Source organism: Megalobrama amblycephala, linkage group LG11 (assembly GCF_018812025.1).
Source record: "Megalobrama amblycephala isolate DHTTF-2021 linkage group LG11, ASM1881202v1, whole genome shotgun sequence".
Classification (NCBI taxonomy): domain Eukaryota; kingdom Metazoa; phylum Chordata; class Actinopteri; order Cypriniformes; family Xenocyprididae; genus Megalobrama; species Megalobrama amblycephala.
The window spans coordinates 38,669,636-38,694,330 of NC_063054.1; the positions used below are offsets into that span (position 1 = coordinate 38,669,636).

At 35.6% G+C, this 24,695-nt stretch overlaps 3 protein-coding genes across 4 annotated transcripts; 1 reads left to right on the forward strand and 2 right to left on the reverse strand.

The window, feature by feature from the left end:
* The first annotated feature begins 429 nt into the window (after positions 1-429).
* Positions 430-3,571, forward strand: fkbp3 (FKBP prolyl isomerase 3). The gene is made up of 7 exons (XM_048207930.1): positions 430-588; positions 1,549-1,650; positions 1,726-1,824; positions 1,903-2,038; positions 3,030-3,097; positions 3,168-3,265; positions 3,350-3,571. The coding sequence occupies exons 1-7, from the start codon at positions 484-486 to the stop codon at positions 3,402-3,404; spliced, it is 663 nt and encodes a 220-aa protein (XP_048063887.1). The 5' UTR covers positions 430-483; the 3' UTR covers positions 3,405-3,571.
* Positions 3,572-4,728: 1,157 nt separating this feature from the next.
* On the reverse strand, positions 4,729-8,355 carry faua (FAU ubiquitin like and ribosomal protein S30 fusion a). Its single transcript, XM_048207932.1, has 5 exons — positions 8,202-8,355; positions 6,618-6,700; positions 6,400-6,544; positions 5,014-5,069; positions 4,729-4,905 (listed from the first exon to the last, which is right to left on the reverse strand). Exons 2-5 carry the CDS (start codon positions 6,690-6,692, stop codon positions 4,780-4,782), a joined length of 402 nt encoding a protein of 133 aa, XP_048063889.1. The 5' UTR covers positions 6,693-6,700; positions 8,202-8,355; the 3' UTR covers positions 4,729-4,779.
* Positions 8,356-9,544: 1,189 nt separating this feature from the next.
* On the reverse strand, positions 9,545-24,378 carry prpf39 (PRP39 pre-mRNA processing factor 39 homolog (yeast)). 2 transcript variants are annotated; one of them, XM_048207884.1, is made up of 14 exons: positions 24,222-24,378; positions 21,780-22,348; positions 20,969-21,094; positions 20,564-20,682; positions 19,608-19,775; positions 19,299-19,461; positions 18,813-18,920; positions 14,327-14,491; positions 13,778-13,904; positions 11,816-12,084; positions 11,416-11,600; positions 11,265-11,339; positions 10,089-10,206; positions 9,545-10,006 (listed from the first exon to the last, which is right to left on the reverse strand). In XM_048207884.1, exons 1-14 carry the CDS (start codon positions 24,232-24,234, stop codon positions 9,917-9,919), a joined length of 2,295 nt encoding a protein of 764 aa, XP_048063841.1. In that variant the 5' UTR covers positions 24,235-24,378; the 3' UTR covers positions 9,545-9,916. The 2 variants fall into 2 exon arrangements, with proteins under 2 accessions (XP_048063841.1, XP_048063842.1); XM_048207885.1 differs by lacking the exon at positions 24,222-24,378 and adding an exon at positions 21,611-21,689 and having other exon boundaries at positions 21,780-22,095.
* Positions 24,379-24,695: the final 317 nt, after the last annotated feature.

Here is a 24,695-nt window from a genome sequence, read left to right on the forward strand (position 1 = left end):
AAGTCTACATACAGTTACAGCATGAAAAAATATTTTTATATATATACCATTTTACATTGATAACTTTTAAACCTATTTTATAAAGACTTTTTTCTTGCAAGTCATGTTTATATCTCCCAGTTCGGTCTTTATAACTCACAGTTGTGAGTTTATATCATAATTCTGAGGGGGGAAAAGACAGAATAACAAGTATATCTCACAATTCTGTTTTTCCTTCTAAGAATTTTAGGATATAAACTCAGATTTGCGAGAAAAAAAAAGTCAGAATTGTGAGATATAAATTCAAAATTAACTTTTTTTATTCTTTTATTCCGTGGCTTCCACAGACTGCTACTGCAGAACTGGCTCCGCCCACAAAAACGTCATCGCTGTTTGCAAACACAAAATAGATAATGCGACATAGCGTGAACGCGGTTCCTTTAAGACGCTCTGCGCCGTGATTGGTTGTTAGAAGCACGTGGTGTTTGTGGCGCATTGATCAAGATGGCGGCGGATCCAGCGCGAGTGTGGAACGAGGAGCAGCTCAAGACTGAAGAAGTGCCTAAAAAAGAGCTCATCAAATTCATCCAGGACAACGCAGCACACTCGGTAGTGTACACACTACACCTGTGCTCTCACGCGTACGAAACAACACTGAGACTGTGCGCAGAGGGGGTTTGAGAGATGTGTCGAAACAGGCAAAATCAAACGCATGTTTTGTGTCGCCTATAAATAGAGACATATTCACTTATTAATATATTCTTGCATCATTATTTTAAACAGCATAATAAATCATTTATAGAGAGAAATTTGCATAATAATGGAAAATTAACATTAAATGTGCATGAAGAGTTTGCATAATATGGTGTTGTGGAATATAAATTGGGTTCATATATTTATATTATATATAATATATTGTTTTATTCATTATATAGTTATATATATATATATATATATATATATATGTAATTAATTTTAAATTTCATACAATTAATTACATTAACATTAATTTTAGTTCATTTTAATTGTGTTTTGTTATTTTATTTTTTTTTTTATGTTTATGTTTTTATTAATATTTTGTTTATATTGTTTTAATTAGTTTTATATTTTCTGTTTTCTTTTTAATTTTGTTTTTGTAATTTTTATCAGTTCTTTTTTACATGTCTATGTAGTTGTATTAATATTTTGTTTTTAATTAATTTTATATTTTCTTTTTATTTTACAGTTTTATAAATTTGGGGTGTTTTGTCATTTTTATTCTTTTTTATGTCTATATAGATATTATTTTATTTTTTTTGTTTAATTACATTAAATTACATACAATTAATTACAAATGCTTAATTACATTTCCTATTTTAATTTTAGTTCATTTTAATTGTGTGTCATTTTTTTAAAATTTTTTTATGTTTATATTTTTATTAATATTGTTTTAATTAGTTTTATATTTTCTTTTTATTTTAAAGTTTTATAATTTTGGGGTGTTTTGTCATTTTTTTAAAAATATGTCTATATATTTTATTATTTATTGCTATATATATATATATTATATGTATATCTTCTCGTTTGCAGTTTCTAGCGGAACACAAACTTCTTGGAAACATCAAGAATGTGGCAAAGACGGCCAAAAAAGAGCAGCTGATTGAAGCGTATAACCAGCTGTTTGAGAGCAAGGTATCATATCCGACATCATGACTGCTGAATTCTCATGATTCTGTGTCTGAGTGTGACGTCTCGAGTGTTTCTCAGAGGTTTAAGGGCACAGAAGTGGAGCTGGTGACAGAAGAGGTTCAAGCTGTGAAAATCCACGACAATCCCAAAGAAAGCAAGACGGAGGCAGTGGATGAGGTACTGCCTTCATCATCATCATCATCGTCATCATCATGAGTGTTTGACCTTCTCTGAGCTCGTGTCGTTTCTCCTCAGGGTCCTCCGAAGTTCACGAAGTCCATCCTGAAGAAAGGAGACAAGACCAACTTCCCGAGGAAGGGCGACACGGTGAGCTGCTGGTACAGCGGGACGCTGGAGGACGGGACCGTCTTCGACACCAACATCCCCGCATGTGAGAATCCTGCTTACGCTTCAGTTCTTCAGCCAAACGTCTCTCTGATGACTTTAATATCATGATTATATAGATTTAACCTTTTTCAGTGTGTTATATTGAGCCTCTATTATAGTTTTTATTAATGATTTACACATTATTAAACATGATTAAAATCAACATTTTAATATTTAATTCATTCATATTTTGTTTTATTCATTTTTATTTTTATATTTTATGTTTGTAAAGTTTTAGGAATTTTGTGTTTTTTGTCGTTTTTATGTCTATATAGATATTATTAATATTTTCTTTTAATTATTTTTCGGTTTAATTAAATTACATACATTTAATTACATATGCTTAATTACATTTCCTATTTTAATTTTAGTTATTTTTAATTGTGTGTTTTGTCATTTTTATATTTTTTTATGTTTATATTTTTATTCATATTGTTTTAAATTTTGTTTTCTTTTTAATTTTGTTTTTGTAATTTTTATCAGTTCTTTTTTACATTTGTCTATATAGTTTATATAGTTTATAGTATTTTGTTTTTAATTTTATATTTTCTTTTTATTTTAAAGTTTTATAAATTTGGGGTGTTTTGTCTTTTTATTTTTTTAATGTCTATATAGTTTTTAGTAATATTGTTTTATTTAGTTTTAAATTTTCTGTTTTCATTTTAATTTCAGTCGTTTTCATTTTTTGTCTTTTTAAAAAGAAATGTCTATTTTTTTTAATTAATTTTTATTTCAGTTTTAGTTATTTTAGTGCGTAAAGTTAAACTAAATGAAAATAAGAAATGTCTGTGACTTTCTTTTTAATATATATATTTTATTTTAGTTAACTTTTCTTTTTTAAGTAACCAATTTTTTTTTTTTTTGGCCTTTTTCATTAGTTACTATAGTAACCCTGGACACATCACTCACAGTTAGGCGGTTTCTGGTCAGCAGGTGGCAGCAGAGGTAGAGTCGCTGTAAATCCTCTTTAATTTGATTTTCTTCTGTCGTTTCAGCTGCAAAAAAGAAGAAACAGTCCAAACCGCTGAGCTTCAAGGTCGGGTTGGGCCGAGTGATCCGAGGGGTGAGTTACGATTCATTGATCATCAGAAATCCTCATGTGACCGTGTGACTGATCATGTGATCTGTGGCAGTGGGACGAAGGTCTGCTGACAATGAGTAAAGGCGAGACGGCGAGGCTGGAGATCGAGTCGGACTGGGCGTACGGGCGGAAAGGCCTTCCGGATTCAAAGTATCCTTCATTAAACCAATCACTGATTGATATTGTGGATCATTATTTGATCAGGTTCTTCTGGCCTTAACCATCATTACCCAGAATCCCACCCAACGCAAAGCTGATATTCGAGGTGGAGCTGGTCTCTATTGATTAATCATCTCGACCGACAGGAACCACACGACAAGCGCTGACGGCGGTTTGGAGGAACGTTTGTTTGAGAGGATGAAACGTGTTCATGATTATCACATGATGTTCAGTCTGACAGAAGTTTTCTGACTATTTTTGCATGATTGTAAAGCTGCAATAAACACAAACTCTGAACAATGTCTCATCCGTGTTCTTAAACTAAAATGTGAAGTTTTAAAAACATTAATAGTGGTATTTTATATTTAAGTAATTTAAAATACATGAATATTACTTTTTTGTTGATATTTATGTAACTAATGAAACTCCATCGATGCCAGAGGGCCGTTTCATAAAACAAGATTAGAAAACAAGCCAGGCTTACCAAATCATTGTTTTAAGTGTGAAAATATAGCAAAAGTAACAAAGAAATTCAAAAACAATGGACTTGTGACAATAACCAGACCTTCATTTTTAAGCTTTCATTTAGGGATGAGGGATTTTTTTGCTAGACAAAGAGCAGGAGAAATACCAAGCGAGTGTCTCAGAGCCAGAAAACGCTCTGAAAAGAGTGACTGTTTATCTATATATTATATATATATGTGTGTGTGTGTGTGTGTAACCAACAGGTTTTCTTTTCTTACTGGCCAAATGTTTTGTGCCCAATATTTAATTAGATAAAATATATGAATACATTTCTCTCTGGTATTGTTTGGCAGCTGTAGTACCTTTATGGTTCTTAGAAGAGCAGAAATTAAAACATGCAGAGACTAAATTTTAATTGGTAAGATGAATCTAAACTCAGTAATTGGCCCAAAGTATTAATTTACCCCATTACAATAGTCCATTTAGTTAATGCTATCATAAAAATACACTTACTTGTAGGTTTAAAAGTGTACATAAGGCACATTTAACATCAAATATTTCGACAAAATGTATATTTTAATCAGAATTATTGCGCTTGTGTTGCGTCCCGTGTGTTTAGCGCGCAGCGGCGCTCGTTCACTGTGAAGTTTAGCAGCAAAATGGAAATATTTGCATGACTTTCTAACATTTATAGATGGAGAATAAACTTGTGTAAAGTTATGCACTGAGGAAAACACCATGTCTCAAACACACTAAATGTGTGCCGTTTCCTATGGAGGATTGATCTGATCCTCTAGAGCTGCTTAAATTATCTTGACTAGGTAAACCTGGATCGAATAAGCAGGACTGCGTGAACTTCAATTACCTTTTATGAAACCGCTTTAGCCCCAGCTCATTTGTTAGGTTCATTCAACTCAGGTTTTGGAGTTTAATCCTCGCTTTTCTTAGCATCTGTTATGAAACAGCCCTCAGCAATGAAACGAGACCCGTTTGAGCTCAAGAAGCTTTATTATGGAAGCAGTTTCTCAGAGATTAATCATTTAGGAGTTGGCGTTGGGGCCCTTCTTCTTGCCGAAGGTTGGAACCACGTTGACGAAGCGACGGTTGTACTGGATGCGGCGCTTGGCGCGGCCCGTCTTCTTCTTCTTCTTCTCCTGTTTGTCCACCTGCGGAGAGACGACAGAGCTGACGTTAACCAACTACACTTCATCTGAGATTACAGGACATACGTTTCGTTTGTTTGCTGATATTATTATTATTCTCAAACGACTCACTTTGGGTGTCTGTCCTCTTACTTTACCGGCACGAGCCAGAGATCCGTGGACTTTACCTGATCAACAGACGGAAACTACAACTTAAGATCAACTTCACACATCCCATAATACAAGAAACATTAAACATGTATTTCAGACCATCAGATGAACTGAAACACTAATGAAATAATGAATAAAAATAAATAATTTAATAAATATTTATATAATTTAATTATAAATTAAAATAATTATAAATGAATAAATAAAATTATAGACTATATAACTATGAAAATTATAAAATTATAAATTATACATTATTAAAATTGATATTTACTTATAAATTATAAATGAATTATAAATACATTTTAATTACAAATATTAAAATAATTGAAAAATTTGCTTATTTTAATTACAGATTATATAAGATAATTGAAATCAAATTATACATTATATATTGAAAAATGAAAATATATTTATAAATTAAATAAATATAGATTATATATTAGAATAATTAAAATATTCAATTACAGACTAAAAAATATTTAATTTATCTGTAATTAAATATTTTAATTTCATTTTAATATTTAAATATTTTATAGATTGTATAATTTTAAAATTATAAATTAAAAAATTATATTCATTAATTGCATGTTATATAATATTAATTAAAATATTTAATTATAAACAAATACATAAATCAATTATAAGACAAATTATATACGAAATTATAAATTATAACATTAAAATTGAAATTAATTATAAATAAATAAATTACACATTATATATTCAAAAATGTGTAAAATATTTAATTACAGGCTATAAATGAAATAAACTTATGTTATGTATTTATAATCTAAAAATTTTAAGATTGTATAATAAAATAATTATTAATGAAAAAATATATAATATTACAATTGAAATATTTAACTATAAACAAATACTTAAATCAATTATATAAGATTATAATTATATAAAATTATACGTTACATGATATTAAAATTAATATATTGTAAATGAATAAATAAATACATTAATTGTACATTATATAATATTAAAAACTGGAATATTTACATAAACTAAATGAAATCAAATTATATAATATTAAAATATTAAATGAAATTCTAAATGAATAAATCAGCTTAATTGAAATTAATGCATTTACTATGCAAATTAATGAATATGCATTTATAAATTATAAAAATTGTAATAAAATTACAAATTATATATTCAAATATTTATTTATATAATATTAAAACAATTAAAATATTTGTTTTTATAAATTACTAAATAAACTGTTTAATATTAAAATAAATTCTAAAATCATGTTCCTAAATGATAAAAACGAATATAAAATAAAACAAATCCTAAATATATAAAATGTAACAAATGTGTGTATTTTCCGCGTACCTCCCAGGAGTCTGGCGGCGAGCTCCAGTGTGCAGAGCTCCGTGACGCCGCAGGTCAGCAGGGTGGCGTCGTCCTCCAGAGGAGCTCCAGCCAGCAGGAGAACCTGGTCCTCCACAGACACGCCCTCCAGAGTCTGAACATGAGCCTACAGACACACATCATGAGACCAGAGCGCACGTCACCTGACCACACGCCCGTGAACGTGCCGACCGACTCACCTTGAGGTCACGGACGGTCTCCTGTCCGGACACCTGGAGCGTGTGCAGAGACTGAGCGCGCAGGAACAGCTGCATGATGAGCGCTGGAACACAAACCAGATCCGCTTCAGATCAAACATTACTGCGATTCACATCGAATTACAAACTTATTACGTTTATACAGCGAGTTAGTGCTGAAAATGTATTTAAATCTGCTTTCATTAATTATTGAGTATTACAGTAATTGCCAACTAGATGAAAAAAGTTCGTCAAGACAAACTTTAAGTTGCCTTGAAAAAGCCGGTCCAGAAAGTTTGAAGCAGTTTTAAAATTTTGAAAGTTTTAGTTAAGTAGTTTAGATAGATAGATAGATAGATAGATAGATAGATAGATAGATAGATAGATAGATAGAGTCAGGGTACTCAAGGCGGTTGCTATGCGGTTGCTAGGGTGTTGCTATGCATAATAGTATTATAGTATTATAGTATATTATATTATATAATAGAATGACAATTATATATATATGTTTTTTTTATGTAATTTTCATATTTAAGATTTTATAGATAAAATAATTATAAATGAAAAAATAATATTCATTAATTGCATTATATTATAATTGAAATATTTAATTATAAACAAATACGTAAATCAATTATATAAGATTATAACACTAGCAGAATGAATAAAATCCAATAATAATATATATATATATATATATATATATATATATATATATATATATATATATATATATATATAATTTAAATATTTAATAAATGAATAAAATTAGACTAACATTGAAATAAATTAAATATTTAATTATAAAATTATAAATGGATATTAAAATATTAAATAATTCAAATTAATTAAATTATATAATATTAAAATAATGGAAGTATGCATTTATAAATTATAAATGAATACATACATACTTTAATTACAGATTATATAATATTAAAATAATATTTAAATACATTGAATATTTGGAATATTCATTGGAATATTTAAATACATTATAAATGAATAAATAATTCAAATTATATAATATTTAAATCTTTAATTATAAATTATAAAGGAACAAATCAGATTGAAATTACATTTTAAAATATGTATTTTTATAAATTAAAAATACATACATATATAAATATATACATAAAAAATACCCACAATTTGTGTGTGTGTGTATATATATATTATATATATATATATATAATTTCTCCTAAAGGTACTAAATTGTTTTCCGGTACTTTTATTTTCCAAGGCGGACATGTTCTTACAGTTACTGTAACTGTTATCTGTTTACAGATATGCGACTCAATCGCGTCACTCACGTGTTTAATAACAGTAAAACAGTAAAAACAGTAAATTAATAATAGTATTTTCCCGTATATTCTAGAGAAGCTCGTGAACGGTGAGTCGCGTGCGCGAGCGCCGCATTCAACACGCGGAGGAAATAAACGCGCATAAACGGCTTAAACTCGGATATTTCTGCTCGGGGTTTGACTATAAAAGACGGTAACGTTTATGAAAGTCATTCAGGTATCTTTAAAGCACATTAAAGTCGTTAAATGCGATAAATAAAGTGATTTGATGAACAGGCCTTACATTGGTGATGCTAGTCGTTCCACAACTGGACGAGAAAAGGAAGGTGCGCATGTGCGGAGCAAAGAACTCTGGGAAGAGCGCTGCCCACGTGACCGTGACGTGTTCAGTGACTAAACACTAAACATCAGCACTTTCGTTGAAATACAGATACTCAAATGTGCGTTTGTTTCCTTCTTGATCGTCAGATGTTTTCCAGGAGCTCATTTTCTCTGGGAAAGAAGAAAAATTAAGCTTTTAAAACTTTAATTTGACACACATTTTAAGAGGCCAATGACCAGCCTCAACTGTAATAAGTACAAAAATAAAAGGTTGAAATAAATATTATACAGAAAATAAGTACCACAAAAATTAATTCAGAATTTCTAAAAAAATATATTCTTAATATAAAAATAATGAAACTCAAATTTACCAAGTCATTTAATTATTTTTGCTGTTGTTACATTTATTGTTAATTTCTGCAGGTTTAGTCCTCCATTCTCCGTTACCAGGTATTCTCAAATTAGTTAAAAGATTATTTATATTTTGATATCAAAACTCAAGATGAGGAATAAGCAAACAAGGCTTTTATCGAAGACTTTAGTTTTAGAAAGTGCAGCGCGCAATGCGGTGGAATAAGCCCCGCATTCTAAATAAAACGGCCAATCGCTGATTGGTAAAGTTCAGTTCTGAAACGCGCGCTGCGCATGCGCGTTGGTTAGTCAGCATGAAAAAATGCGATTTTTGCTATGATTTGAGCGTTTAGAAACAAAATTAACGAGACAATTGTTGACAGATCTCATTTGTGACTTTAAATATGTAATTTAATTTGATGTTTCTCCAGAGATACGAGCTGTACTTGCATGACCGAACGCCGCCGAGAGAAACGACGTGCCTTAAAGGGATAGTTCACCTAAAAATTTAAATTATCCCATGATTTACTCACCCTCAAGCCGTCCTGTGTGTATATGATCATCTTCTCTCAGACGAACACAATCGGAGATATATTTAAAAATATTTTGGCTCCTTTAAGCCTTATAATGGGAGTGAATGGGGGCCGAGATTTTGAAGTCCAAAACAGTGCATCTATCCATCATAAAACTAATCCATATGACTCCAGGGGGTTAATGAACACCATCTGAAGCAAAGCAATGTGTTTTTGTAAGAAAAATATTCATATTTATAACTTTATAAACTATAATAACTGGCTCAGATTAATTATATTCAGGTCTTAAGTGTTGCATTCAAATCTCAGATGCTAAAACTGTTACTAAACAAAACGCAAATAGAAAATTTGTAGCACAAATTATAATCGTAGTATAAACATTCAAACAGCCACAGAAGTCAATAAATCACATTCAGACGTGTAGGATGTCAATCTCTTTATTATGAAACCAAGTCAAAATAAAAAACGTCTTCATGTCACGTTTATCTCTGAAAACAGGATCACATTGAGGAGAGCAGAGATGATGTTAAAGTGTTGCATTCTAAACTCCTTCCATACAAATGTAAATCTTTCACCGAACACAACTAAACCTCCAAAAGCACTAAACCAATCAAGCTTCATTAAAAACTCACTTGCACTTACACAGAGGGGAAAAAAGGCTCCTTTTTCAACATGTGCCAACAAAAGAAATCACACAATGTCTGATTTGAGACGGTATGAATGTTGAAGCTGTACGAGCAGGTAAAAAGATGGCAGGACTCCTGAACGGAGCTCACACCGCTGCTGTGGTCGGTTATGTCGGTGGCGGGGGATAGTACTGGTTGTACTGGTTGTACTGACCGTACTGACCCCAGGAATTCTGACCTCCCCACGTATTATATTGCTGGAAGAGAGAAAACAGATGTTTGTGAGTGCACAGTCATATAAAGTCCCGTGTTTAAGCATCTAAACAGTCAGAAACTGACCTGATACCAGTTGTTATAGTTGTATCCTGCATGATTGGCCTGCATGTCCTGCATCATCTGACCCGAGGCTGCTGATTGGTCGTCTGTCCTCTGTCTCTTTGCATCCGGCTCCTCTGAGCTGCAGCGTACCAGACAAAACACATTCATCTCCATGTTGAAAATAGCATTATTTTAGAGTTATATTTAAATCGAAGGGCTGGGTAAAAAAATATTGATTTCTCGATTTTAATCAATTCTCATTTTTACGAACTGATATCGATTCTTAAATCTTAAAATTAGTCTAGTCTGTTTTCAGTTGATGAATGAGCAGCTCCTCACATCCAATAAATCACAATAATCTTTGTTGGTTTTGAAATGAAGCAAAGTCTCAGATTTCAAATGACGTCCATCTTATTATGAGATTCAAAAAATAAATGGCGCTGTTTAATGTGGCGTGACAGATCGCTTTAGCGCCTCAGTTAAAGAGAAGCATGTGATCATCCTCTCCTCCGCTTTAATACCAGTCACAGCGCGAAATAAACGTGCATGAACATCTGAAGGTATGTTAAAATATACAGTACAACTTACTGAAATCCATATCATGTCTCGTGTCAATCGCTCAATCAGTGCTTCAACCTCAATAAAACAGCTTCAATGTCACGTGACGTCACATTTACCTCAGAAAAACATATTCAGTGACCATAAACTCATTAGTCAGTTAGAAAAGTGCTCTAGAAAGCAGCATTCTGATAAATATAGCTATGCACCGTTACATATTCATTATAATTTTTTCAATATTTAATGCGCGTTTGAATAAATCAGCCGCGATTTGTAATAAATGTTTATATTTCAAAAAACGAACTGCAGTAGAAATATGATTATGTAATTCTAAACTTTATTTATACTAAAAACAATTGAGTGTAATTTAAGTGTTTGTATATAAATAAGTTAATTTAACCTTCAATATTATTATAGTAGTACCAGCTGACTCTCATGTGTAGTTTACAGCATTAGTTGAGAGATTTTTCCTCTAGAAAATTTGCCATGTGCTGAAACTGAAATACTACATCCAAAATAATCGATATCGAATCCAGAATCGAATTGAATGCATGTGAATAGTAATCGAATCGTGAAAATTGTGTCATTACCCAGCCCTATTTAAATCAGATTAATGAAGTAACGGTGAGTGTAACTTACCCGTTCTCTGCTTTCCTCTTTAGCGTTTCCTGCTCCGTCTCAAGCCTCTGATGCTGTTCATACGCAGCCACGAGCCTGTGAAGAACCGCACATCTCTCACAACACGGTTCATCATTCAGAATAAGAGGTATGGAGCGGCGTCTGCACTTACACATTGATGTCGCTGCCGAAGTCCTCGAGGAACTCGACCTTGCGCTGGGAGAAAGTGACGCGTGACTCCAGCGGCATCGGGCTGTTCAGCGCTCGGTCGAAGCAGGCGATGATTTCGGCCTCGTTCTGCTGGAGGTCTCCGCTGAACTCCAGCTCCAGCAGGTTCAGGTACAGCTTTGGGTTCGTCTGCAGGGAGAAAAACAGACACGTTTGCACATCAACAGGAAGTGATTAGGTATGCAAGATATATATTGAAATAAAATAACTAGCCGAGCCTGAAAGTTCAGTTTATTTCTGATAATCAGTTTGAATTTCAATCATGCACAAAAAAAAAAAAGTGGTAAAACTAAATAGATTTTGTATTGGTGCATATAAATGAAAACAATAAAACATAACCCGACCTCATCTTTTTCCACGGCCTCCAGCAGCACTTTCTTGGCCTTTCCGATGCTCTTCTGCACTTTGACCAGCTGTCGGGCCAGTTTCACCGCGTAGAACGACGACTCGCTGCTGTTCTTCCCGTTGGTGATGGCGTCCTGCAGCAAGGTCTCCGCTTCATCCATGTTTCCGTGTCGGCGCTCCAGACTCACCCGTCTCAACCTCACCATGGCTAGTCCCGGGACGGCCTCCTCGAACGCTTTCAAGATGCTCCGCGCCTCGTCGACACTGCCTGCAGGAACATTAGTGGAGATTGTCAAACATCAGACACAAAATAAATCACATAAAGAGACGATCAGACACACACACACACACACATACGGTACGCACCCACATAAAGTGATATATACTATACATCAAATCTCAACTGCTTATATCGTCGCAAAATGTAATTTAAGGCATGAAAATATTAAGCTATTATAAGCATTAACATCAATTATCTGTAAAGCTGCTTTGAATCAATGTGTATATATTGTAAGAGGTGGGACACAAATAAAATTGACTTGACAATTTACCAGAATTTCTGGAAAATAAGTCGCATCGTGTCAAAATTGAATTGTTGAGAGAAAAAAAAAAAACAGTGTATAAGTCACATTTTATTATTACATTCAGTAAATAAAATGAATTGAATAAACACTATAAACATGTAGTTTAGTTCCCAGCACTCCAGAAATATAAAATACTCTAAATTTAACCATATTCAGAACAGGAATGAAAAAATAAAAATGCAAATACAACGTATATATAATGAATATAAGTCGCAGCTTGTTTCAGACGATAAACTAGTGATGCACCGAAATTTCAGCTACAGAAACGGCAACATTTTGGCCGAAATCACTGACTGAAACTGACGGTTTTTTTTAGCACGTTTAGTGTAAACATGGATAAACTACAAGTAGTAAACATTTCAGCTGTGTGAACGCTGACGACAAATCGATTTTAATCTCGATTTAAACAAATGTGTTTGTCTCTTTAATGTGTGTTGAAGCGATCATCTCTTCCTCTTTACTACTAGTTAAATCCGTAAATAAACATGAACGAACATCAGACGATACAGAACAATTTACTGAAATGTGTCATGTGATCCATCAATCAGTGTTTCAACCACCAAAAGATGACAATATAACAGCTGGAAAGCCATTCAACCAATCTGGATAAAGAAGCATTAGGGGTTTTTGCACCAGAACTAGCCACCAGGGCGGCTGCTTTCTGTACGTTTCTGTTTTCAGTGTTCATGGAGTATAATTAAACTGTGTTTAAATGGAGACCTATAACGCCGATTTAACAAGATGTAATATCAGTCTCTGGTGTCTCCAGAATGTGTGTGTGAAGTTTCAGCTCAAAATCCCCCACAGATCATTTATTATAGCTTGTCAAATTTGCCTCTATTTGGGTGTGAGCAAAAACACGCCGTTTTTGTGTGTGTCCCTTTAAATGCAAATGAGCTGCTGCTCCTGCCCCCTTTCCAGAAGAGGGCGGAGCTTTAACAGCTCAACAACAACAAAGCTGGAGAATCTCACGCAGCCAAAATGACGAAAGTGTTCAGCCTTACATTGTTCAAACCGGAGTCGACACTGATGGAGAGACTCAGGAAGAAGTTACAACTTTTAGACGTTTCTGAATGGTTAGTGGATAAATTTATGTAGTTGATTCAACTCATCGACTAGCATGTGCCGTCATGTTCATCTTTTGTGCTAAACCCGTATGGACGCCCACTATACATAGCGTACCTGTTTAGAATACATTTAAAATACTAAGTTTTAAAAAAAGGTTTTTGATCAAGTGCATCCTAAATTTTCAGTTTCAGTGCATCACTATAAAAAAAAAACACACAAAAAACAACATGACTTACATTCCAGAAGATACGGTACTTGACTTTTCGTATCGTTTAGTAACAGTTCAAGTCAACAGCAAAACCATCTTACCTTGCTGCTCCTCAAAAGCCGCCCAGAGCAGGTGAACGGCGGGTTTCTTGGGCAGGTGGATGGTGCAGGCCTTCTTGTAGATGTGTCGGACGCCTTCGGTGCTGTAGCTCTCCAGATACTTGGCGTACTTCACAGGACAAGCAGGACAGAAAAGAGAGAGAGAGCGACAGAGAGGAGGAATAACAGAAGAAGAGGGAAAAGAACACATAAAACTTGAGCTTTCATTTCACATCCCCGCACTGGTGAATTTCCATTGACAAGATCGTTTTGAGAATTTCTGTTTTAAACCCATCAGCACCTTCATGGAACCAATAAGATAAGTTTCTGTAAGGTAGAAGGAGACGGAGAGGTGCAACGTAGTTGGCAAATGCTGCAGTCAAATCTTGTGTGGCAAGCAGGCCATCCCCTAATATAACAGATACAGTCAAATATCAACGTTACACGCAAAGAGTGCAGCAAGTTTTACTGTGGAAGTGATGATATCGTTGATGGGGAAGCAAAGGGGTGGACAGAGGGAATGACGCGGGAACGAGAGCGCCGTCTATCTACCTTGATCCAGAACTCCTCGTAGAGCGCGCAGGCGATCAGGCAGCGCTCGAACAGAACCACCACGCGCTCCGGCGTCCCGTTCTCCAGCTCGAAGTCCAGGTACTCTCTCCAGTTGTTGAGTTGGGTCTTCTCCAAGGCTTTGACGTGGAAGTACGGACGCTTGATCTGCAGAGCAAAACCAACGTTTGTCAGATGTGTGAGTGTGTTAAGGGAATGAGACGGTTTACCTGCAATCGCTCATTACCGGCAAAAGAACAAAAAAGTTTTTTTTTTTTTAAGTTTTCTGTGCACAAGCTAGGGTTATTGTTGTTAAAACTATTAAAAATGTTTCTGTTAATTGAAATAAAGCTGAAATATAATATTAGATAAATTTTGTTTGGTAATTTTTGATGGATTTTTTTTAAGAATTTTTACTTCATCTGAATGGTACGAAACTTTGTAAAGGTTTTGAACAGAAAAATCATGGACATTATAAAAAGTGATTGTGGGGAAAAAAAAAAAAAAAAAAAGTCACGTGCTCCTCGTGGTCAAAAATGAGCGCACTGTAAATTAATTTCATCTAGTGGAAGCGTTTGGTACTGCACCCAAACAATCTCACTGAAAACTCATTTTTTGAGATATCAACCTCAAACTTTAGATTTTTGCAGTTTTAGAGTAAAACATGCTTTGGAAAATATATATTTCATAAAAAGTGGTGTTTTTAAAGAGACCAAACTGAAATCTTTCAAGATTTGACAGTTTATGTTGGAAATTTCGCTATGCTCAAATAGGATTAACAGATAATAAATGGATCATGACTATTCCATAAATATAATTTAGTACCATAAAATCCCTCCCCCCAAAAAAAACAAAAAAAAAAACAAACAAACTAAAACATGGTACATTCATTTCATTGAAGAAAAAAATAAAATAAAATAGGTAATTTTTGACTGCCACGCAAGCAGCACCAGATGGATAACTGGAAATAAACTAAAACTGAAATAAAAATAAATTAAATATCAATATTTTAAAAACTTAGGGTGCGTTCACACTTGTAGTTCGGTTCGTATGGTTCGGAACAAAAAGACAAAAAAAAAAAAAAACATTTAGTCCTGGTCCGATTATTGTTCAGGTTGGCAATTTTATCACCGAACCAAAAGATACCGAACCTAAAGGCATAGGGATACATTCACAACCTGATCGGTCACATTTTATGACGTACTGCCTTATTTTGAGTGCTTGTTTTGTGTGTGTAGCCTACATATGATGGTATTTTGGCCAGCTGGGAACTCGTGAAGAGCTTATAAAATGTGTAAAGGAGTCAAAACAGCGGCGGGAATCCCTCCGTCACACACAAACGATCTGCGTGGAGACTCGCGTCTGATGCCTGTGATGGACAAACTCACGATTATGACGAGAAAAATGGATATGCGTGATGTAGAGCTGCACGATTCTGGATAAAATGAGAATCACGATTTTTGGGTTTCAAATAAAGATCGCGACTCTACCACGATTCTGAATAGACACCTAAACAAAAAAAAACACCTAATTTACTAGAAGTTCTGACAAAATCCTAATTGCTGAAAATTTAAAGGTCCCGTTTTTCGTGGTTTTTTGAAGCTTTGATTGTGTTTATAGTGTGCAATATAACATGTGTTCATGTTTCGCGTGTAAAAAAAAACTGTATTTTTCACATAATTTACTTATCTGTATACCGCTGTTTCCACTGTCATAAAAACGGGCTGATGACTTCCTTGTTCTATGAAGTCCCTCCTTCAGAAATACGTAACGAGTTCTGATTGTGCCAGCGGTTCCTGTGTTGTGATTCGACAGCAGTTTAGCGCATCTTGCCCGGAAAGGTCACGCCTCTTACCATAACGTGGAGATGCACGCGCTCAGTGTTATTGTAAACATGTCTTTAATTTTACCCTATCAATTTGAGCCGGAATCAGACCCGGTGATTGGACTGCGGGATGAAAATAACAGCGTTTCGACGACATGGCGACAAACACACTCTACAAACGCAACTCTTGTGTATTCCTGTGGGCGGAGGTTAGTCAAAAAACTGTTTTAGTGACGTCATTAAAGAAGGAAGTAGAGGGATGTAGTCCAAACTGGCCGTTCGATGTAGGCGACTTCTGTTAAATAAAATATCTCGCTTGGCATTGAACTTTGAGCTTTAAAATTTTACAGATTTTATTTATACTCTAACAACAACATTACACACTAACTAAAGTTTGAAACATGGGATCACGAAGAACGGGACCTTTAATTTGAATGAATTATTTAAAAAAAAAAATAAATAAATAAAAAAAAAAAAAAAAAGATTTGAATATATGAATGACTCGTTAATAAATACTTGTTTCATTACTGGATGAATCAGGGTTGAACAAATCTTTTTGAATAAATAATTCAATGACAAAGTCACTCGTTGCCACCTAGTGGCATAACAAGGTAATTTATACAACAGTTATTTCAAGCGCCACATTAGTTTTGATTTGCTCTATTTTGATCGCTATCTGATGTCTAGTGTTTATATCCTAACTGTAAACTTGTGCCTTAGTACTTCTGTGATAATTTGAATATTTGGCAGCTATTTCAGGCATCCAAGACCAAGTCCTATATCTATTTGATTGGGGGAATCCTGAAATATCAAAAACTACTTGGCAAACTCACAATTAAATAACATTTCAAAAAAAGCAACAAAATCTGACATGAACTGTCCCATAAAGGCTTCTTATGCATAAATAGCATTAAAAAAAGCTTATTTTTTAGGCTAGACGAGCCAATCCCCATGTGCAGTCCTAACGGACGGAATCCAGTCATAAACACGGAATTTAGTATATAACACAGAATGCCAAATTTTTGATGAGTGAAGAAAAAGGTCCGTGAATATTAAACCGCAAATATACTACTTAAATAAGAATCCTGCATGTGTGTGTGCCTCTGAAATGAATGAAGTGCAGTTTCATTTACCTCACACACACACCGAAGCACGTGCGAAGCTTGCAGTGTTTTCATCCTGTCACATGAGGATATAAACGCATGAAATTTATCTCCAGAGCTGCACTGAAAGTCACTTCATCAGCATTTAACTGCTTCGTTTGAGAAAACTACCGTCATAAACAGAGCAACCTGTCGAAATAAAGTTTGATTTAACTTAAACATATTAGTGTTGTACAGTAGAATTTAGATAAATGAATTTAATAAATTAACTATATTTAAGGGATAAAAATATCATCCATGTTTTAATTTTAACGGTAAAGCTCTGGTTGTGCAGCACATTGACACAAAAAAAAAAAAAAAAAAAGAGCTTAATTTCACGATTAAAAGACAAATTAAATGGTATGCGTTCATTAGACAGCCAGAAAAATTAAAATACGGAACAATTTCTGGAAAAAAAGAAACATTTCATAAAAACACTTTTAATAAATTGTGTTGCTTTTAAGAATTCAATTAATTATATATGCTTTTTGATTATTAGAATGTAATTAAACCATTAAAATGGAATCCAGAAGTTAAAAAAAAGTTTTAAAAAAAAAAGAGAATTTGAGCGAAAAGAATAAAACATCACAGCGCCTAAAAAATTTAATTTTTTGTTAATCTTTTATAAATTGACGGTAAATTGGATAAGTTTCATTATTTCAATTAATTAGACATGCTTTTTGATTACTAAAAGTTAATTTAACCATTAAAATGGAGTCAAAAAAAAAAAAACCTGGGGAAAAAAAAACAATCCAGAAAAATTAAAATGGACAAAATGGAATTTGGTAAGAAATAAAACCCTACTTTTAGGGTCTCATCTTCCTGTTTTTGGTTCGTTTACATGTCTTTGATCCGTGTTGCTTTCATATATCATTCGAACCGCATCACAGTTCATTTGGAAGCGGACCGAGAACCATCTTTTCAGCGGTCTCAGTCCGCACCAGGGTTCGGATGGCAGCGTTCACACGTTCAAATGAACCGCACTAACAGAGCGATCGCACCAGGGTTCGTTTTAATCGAACCAAACATGCCAAGTGTGAACACACCCTAACGTTTCATCAAACTGAATTTTGCACCCAGATAAAAATAAGCAACAGGCTACATTTTCATGCACCCAAATAATCTGTTTATAATCAGAATGACGGCTCAATCGAACTCAAAACTGAATGAAATTTTAAAACGGATTGAAAGAGGTCATGCAGCCTTAATCAACTGGAAAAATTAAGCATATAAACGCTTGAATCTAACCATTTTCTCAATGAGATTTAAAAAAGAAAATAACCTCCTGCACAAGTGCAGTGCTGTGCATATTAACATACATCGTCTTTCAAATGTGCGTATATTTATGCATCATGTCTTACGGTCAGTGGATGAGACTGAATAATTAATAAGCATTTGCTAAAAAGCTCGTCATGCGATCGAATGTGTGAATCAGACTGCAACAGAATTTTTGGAAACTGAAATCAGATTGGATTTATTTTGATTAGTGCACATTGCTTGTAATCCTGGTAGACACACTCACCCCCTCCTCGAAGGCCCAGCGCTTGCTGACTTCATGCTCGTTGTGGTTGAACACCTCCTGCCGAGTCTCGATCACTTTGTGCCTCATGTTCTCGATCTCCGTCACTCTCTAAAGGGCAAAACACAGCGTCCTGAGCGTCGCATCGTGAAGGTGCAAACATTTTATCTCGTCTGATGTCCAGCTACGCAAAAGGTCTACGTCACCATGAGTTTGACAGAAACAGTACGGTTTGCACACCCAGTGAATCAGCTGTGGCCCAAGCCCCGGTGCTGGGAGGGACGGTGTCATTTCGTCACGAGCCCGTCCCACTTTAAGCCCAAGTCCCTGATTGGATGCCAACCTGGACCCTCAGGTTTTCATTGGCTGCTAACGGAAAGACACCTCTTCAAACCTGCACACGTTTTGCTTGTCTCCAGGATCAGCTAGACGCCCCTGCCTACCTCTGCCATGTTTGATAACCCCACAGACGGCAGACGGCACTCTTACCTTGGCGGGATCCGGCAGGTCCTCCGTGCCCGGCGGAAGCTCTTCACCAGGGGCGTCGTCTCCGTTGGGCTTATTAGCATTAGCCAGTTCCACCCGCAGCTGCACGAACTCCTCCTCAGACAGGAAGTGCTTGGGGTTGTTGCTCTGCACGTGTTCTTTGAACCTGAACAAAGAGTGGCAGCGTTTTCACAATCAAATTTAAAGACCTGCACAAACCGGAAGAAACGACCTACTGACATCATGAGTTTACTTCTCGGCGCACAGATGAACTTTAGAAGTCATGCATTAATGTGAATATCTCGTGCTCACTTCTGGAAGTGCTGCGAGTACAGCTGTGTGGGAATGCAGAGGATGCGGTCGTAGATGGCCGTGACGTTGGCCAGCTTGTCCTGCTCCGTCTCCCAGGCGATGTAAGCCTCCCACAGACGGTCAGAGCGGAAATCCGTTCCACAGGCCAGAACCGCATGCTCATAGGACCTGAAAGAACACAGGCACGTCACTGAAACAGGGTATATGCAGTTGCATTTTTTTTCCAAAAAACAAAATTAAATTTCTGTCATTAATTACTCCCCTTCGGAACACACATTAAGATATTTTTGATGAAATTCGAGAGACTCGTCCATAGACAGCAATATAATCAACACTTTCAAGGTCCAGAAAGGTACTAAAGACATCGTCATGTGACTGCAGTGGTTCAACCTTAATGTTATGAAGAGACCAGAATACTTTTTGTGCACAAAAACAAAACAAAAATAACATTATCTTACGCAGGTGACGCAGTAACACAGTGAAGCTTCCGTGTTTACGGCTGAACGCCGGCTCAGTATTGGCCAAAGCTGGTCACGTGATCAGCACGACGAGATCAGCCGATAATGAGTCGGCGTTCTGACGTAGAACCTGGAAGCGCTGGATGTAAACAACATATGAGAATGACACAGAAGAGAAGAGATTGTTGAATAAAGTCGTGAAAAAGTATTCTCGTCTTTTCATGACATTACGGTTGAACCACTGCAGTCACATGACTGTTTTAACGATGTCTTTAGTACCTTTCTGGACTTTGAAAGTGTTGATTATATATTGCTGTCTATGGACGAGTCTCTCAGATTTCATCAAAAATATCTTAATTTGTGTTCTGAAGATGAACGAAGGTCTTACGGGTGTGGAACGGCATGAGTAATTAATGACAGAAATGTCATTTTTGGGTGAACTAACCCTTTAGCACACAAGCTAAACTTATTTATGAAACTTCGGGTTTGTGCACTTACGCTCTGATGCGATTTTCGGCCTCTCCGTCGCTGGTGTCTTGGTTCTCTCGCAGGAAAGTGATATAATGAAGCCACAGGTCGACGCTGAGCGGAATGGCCTGCAGACCTCGGCGGTACACCTGTGGAGGAAGTAAGATTCAAATCAGCATGACACTTTTTAAATCACCTTCACATAGAAGACAACCTGAAAGTGTGAATCTAATGAAAGCGTATTTCACTCAGAAAGTTCAATTTAGTGTTTTCAAAACGCCTTGTTTCAAAGCAGCGTTACAGAAAATCATGATGATGTTGATGTTTATATCATCTACGTGCCTTATAGTCACATTTTGCATTACTTTAGGTGTTGAAATATGGCTATAAAAGAAAATTTTTTTGTGACTATATGAGTTTTGCAGCTTGACTCACCTCATCAGCCATCTGGATGTATCCATGTTTCCTCTCAATATCAGCATACTTCTTCCAGTACCCATAACAGTAAGGATAGTGCAGGAAGAACGCATCAAACGCCTTCCTCGAAGCCAGCAGGTGGTTCTGAAGCAAAAGAAATGCACATAAGCCACTGATGAATGCTTGTGATGCTTAGGTATTAAAGGGTTAGTTCAACAAAAAGTAAATCCGTTCCAAACCCATAAGACTTTTGTGCATCTTTGAAACACAAATGAAGATATTTTAATGAAATAAGAGATTTCCGTCCCTCTATTCATAACATTAAAATGTTAATAGATAAACATGAATGGAGCAGTTTAAAGAGACATGATTGCATTATATGTGATGAACAGATTTAGGCTTTTACTCACATTGATCAGCGAACGTAGATAAACCACTCAGATATCTCAAAAGGACTCGATGTGCGATCTCTCGAGATTTGAGTGAATTAACTTTCAATGGAGGGACAGACAACTCTCAGATAACATTAAAAATATCTTAATTTATGTTTGGAGATTAATATTTTGTAAATAAAGTGGTAAATTATGTTTTTTTTTAAGCAAACAAATCACTTGTCGCTTTATGAAATTGAGATTAAACCACTGGAGTCACATGGATTACCTTTATGATGTCTTTACTACCTTTCTGGGGCTTGAAAGCGGTAGTTGCGTTCATTTGTGTTCCAAAGATGAACGAAAGTCTTTAGGGTGTGGAACGAAATGAGGGTGAGTAATTAAAGACAGAATTTTTCATTTTTGTGTGAACTAACCCTTTAAATTAAGGGACTTACCTCTTGCTCAACATACTGCAGAAGGTAAACCCATCCATTGAAGTCTTCCGGATTATCTTCCACGACCTTAGAAAGACGCTCGTATTCTGTAGGAAGTTCAGGTTCTTGTGCCGTGGTTGCGTCTTCTCCTGGTTCGGCTCCTGGTTCTGCCGCTGCTTCTTCTTTGGGCGCATCTTCCAGCTCCATATTGGAAGGGCTCTCCGAGTCTCCCGTCTGCTTCACCGCATCCTCCTCCGCAATTTGGTCCACGTGCTCTCCGTTTGATTCCGTCTGCTGCCCGACAACCTGGTCGGAGTTTTCCGGAACGGGCTCTGAAGGACTGGTTTTCTGGTCAATGTTCTCTGCTGCAGATTTCAAATGCTCAATCGAGAACAGCGGATACTGTTCCACGGCAGACGCCGGCTGGATCTGCTCGTACTCGTGGCTTTCCGGGTTTGCGAGAGGAGCCGGTGTCGTCGTCCAGTCGGTTCCGGTCGGGTCTGTGCCATAATCGGCCCCTGTACCCTCCATCGGAGGAGCATCCCCGTTGTCAGGGGCGTTCGTGTCCAACATCCCGGTCATGGGCTCACCTGAAACAAACCGTTACGTTAAACATCTTTTTGATGCCCTCAAATATGATCATCGCCAGGCGATCCTAAACTTAAAAAAAAACATCATGTAAAATATTATTTGGACAATACTGCATTAAATTATGTTTCTTCTCCTTATTTTGGTTCTTAAAGGGTTAGTTCACCTAAAAATGAAAATAATGTCATTAATTACTCACCCTCATGTCATTCCACACCTGTAAGACCTTCGTTCATCTTCAAAACACAAATTGAGATATTTTTGATGAAATCCGATGGCTCAGTGAGGCCTGCATAGCCAGCAATGACATTTCCTCTCTCAAGATCCATTAATATACTAAAACATATTTGAATCAGTTCATGTGAGTACCGCTGATTCGACACAAAAGATTCATAACGCTCTGAAGCTTCATGAAGCAGTGTTTTGAAATCGGCCATCACTATATAAGTCGTTATTTTGGTTTTTTGGCGCACCAAAAATATTCTCGTGGCTTTATAATATTAATATTGAACCACTGTACTCACATGAACTGTACTAAAAACATATTTAAATCAGTTCATGTGAGTACAGTGGTTCAATATTAATATTATAAAGCCACGAGAATATTTTTGTAGCGCCAAAAAAAACCAAAATAACGACTTATATAGTGAATCTTTTCTGTCGAATCATGATTCAGATCGCGTGTCAAACCGCCAAACTGCTGAAATCACGTGACTTTGGCGATCCGAACCGTTGATTCGACACGCTGATTCATAACGCTCCGAAGCTTCCTGAAGCAGTGTTTTGAAATCGGCCATCACTAAATAAGTTGTTATTTTGTTTTTTTGGCGCACCAAAAATATTCTCGTGGCTTTATAATATTAATATTGAACCACTGTACTCACATGAACTGATTTAAATATGTTTTTAGTACATTAATGGATCTTGAGAGAGGAAATGTCATTGCTGGCTATGCAGGCCTCACCGAGCCATCGGATTTCATCAAAAATATCTTAATTTGTGTTCTGAAGATGAGCGAAGGTCTTACGGGTGTGGAACGGCATGAGGGTGAGTAATTAATGACATTTTCATTTTTGGGTGAACTAACACTTTAACTGTTGGGTGTATTTTAATTTATATTTAGTTTCTATTATTTATTAAATTATTTTAATCAAATTTTTTTATTTTTCCTAAACTTTTCCACATAAAATACAAAAGCAAATCTGAAGACAACATAACCATCTCAATGTTTTTGCTGGTAATATATAATTAAGCAAGATTTATATTTAATGTACCTTTCTATTACAGCATTAACAAGACGTTGAGATGTAGATCGAACAAAAACAAAGTCAGTTGTGATGCAATATGGCCCATTTCATAAGATAACGCCCAATTTGCATATATTTTCAAGCTTTGAGTTTAGTTTAAAACAGCAGGCTCGATTGATCTGAATCTACAAACTCTGTACAAACCGCAAAATTTTACATCAAATCAACTAAAATGCGTTAGAATGATCACCAAAAACACACATGAATGGAGCTGAAATCTTTAAAAGCCTTGAGAATTTATTTATAATGTTTCTATCGCGTTTCCTGGTCAAACGACGCACATTCGTCGAAGTTGTTTTGCAAAAATTAGTTAGCCGACTGATCAAAACAGGCTTTAAAACGCGTTCGGCGGCATTATAATTCGTTTTAAAAGGCTAGATAGTTTTCAAAACAGCTAAATATGTTATAAAATTATGAAAACGTTTTCAATTGCATCGGTGTGGTCTCGGCCTGGTCTCTTCACGCGCTAGCTAAACTGCTAACGACCGACGCCGTTGATTTACCTCAGAGTGTTCTAGAAAAGAGCGCGCGCAAACCGCGGGAAACACACGGAGGAAAGGATACTTACCAGAATCTTCCATGAAACTGGGTTAAAACAGCAGATATTTGCACAACTTCTTCGAAGTTTTATGCGGCTGATAACATGTGGTCGAACAGCCGCGCTCTATCGCACTCAACACCAGCTGCGTCGAGCGATGAGGAAAGGACACGAATGCTTTGCGCATGCGCACTGAGCGACGAAACTCAAAACACATAAAAGGCGGCTGGTCACGTCATACTGTGGTGTTACCGATAGGGGAGTAATGCGGCCAAAAAACTGTATAAAAAAATCATGCTTAAATCTAGATTACGACATAAAAAGTCGAATAATGGAAAACTAGTCATAATGGAAAAAAAATTTTCGAAATTGTGACATAAACACCCATAATTATGACATAGAAAGTCATAATGAATTTCTATGTCATAATTATGACTTTTTAAGTCAGATTTTCAACTTAGTAGGCCTATGTCATAATTATGATTTACTGAAGCATTCTTTTTT

Excerpts from the sequence above, each read along its gene's own strand:
- fkbp3 (XM_048207930.1), top strand. The coding sequence starts at position 484 with ATGGCGGCGGATCCAGCGCGAGTGTGGAACGAGGAGCAGCTCAAGACT. Across the intron at positions 589-1,548 it reads AGGACAACGCAGCACACTCG|TTTCTAGCGGAACACAAACT; the intron begins GTAGTGTACACA and ends TCTCGTTTGCAG. Across the intron at positions 3,266-3,349 it reads AAAGGCCTTCCGGATTCAAA|AATCCCACCCAACGCAAAGC; the intron begins GTATCCTTCATT and ends ATCATTACCCAG.
- faua (XM_048207932.1), bottom strand. The coding sequence starts at position 6,692 with ATGCAGCTGTTCCTGCGCGCTCAGTCTCTGCACACGCTCCAGGTGTCC. Across the intron at positions 6,545-6,617 it reads AGACCGTCCGTGACCTCAAG|GCTCATGTTCAGACTCTGGA; the intron begins GTGAGTCGGTCG and ends GTGTGTCTGTAG. Across the intron at positions 5,070-6,399 it reads CGCCGCCAGACTCCTGGGAG|GTAAAGTCCACGGATCTCTG; the intron begins GTACGCGGAAAA and ends TCTGTTGATCAG.
- prpf39 (XM_048207884.1), bottom strand. Across the intron at positions 19,462-19,607 it reads TACTCGCAGCACTTCCAGAA|GTTCAAAGAACACGTGCAGA; the intron begins GTGAGCACGAGA and ends CTCTTTGTTCAG. Across the intron at positions 11,601-11,815 it reads AGGCCGTGGAAAAAGATGAG|ACGAACCCAAAGCTGTACCT; the intron begins GTCGGGTTATGT and ends TTCTCCCTGCAG.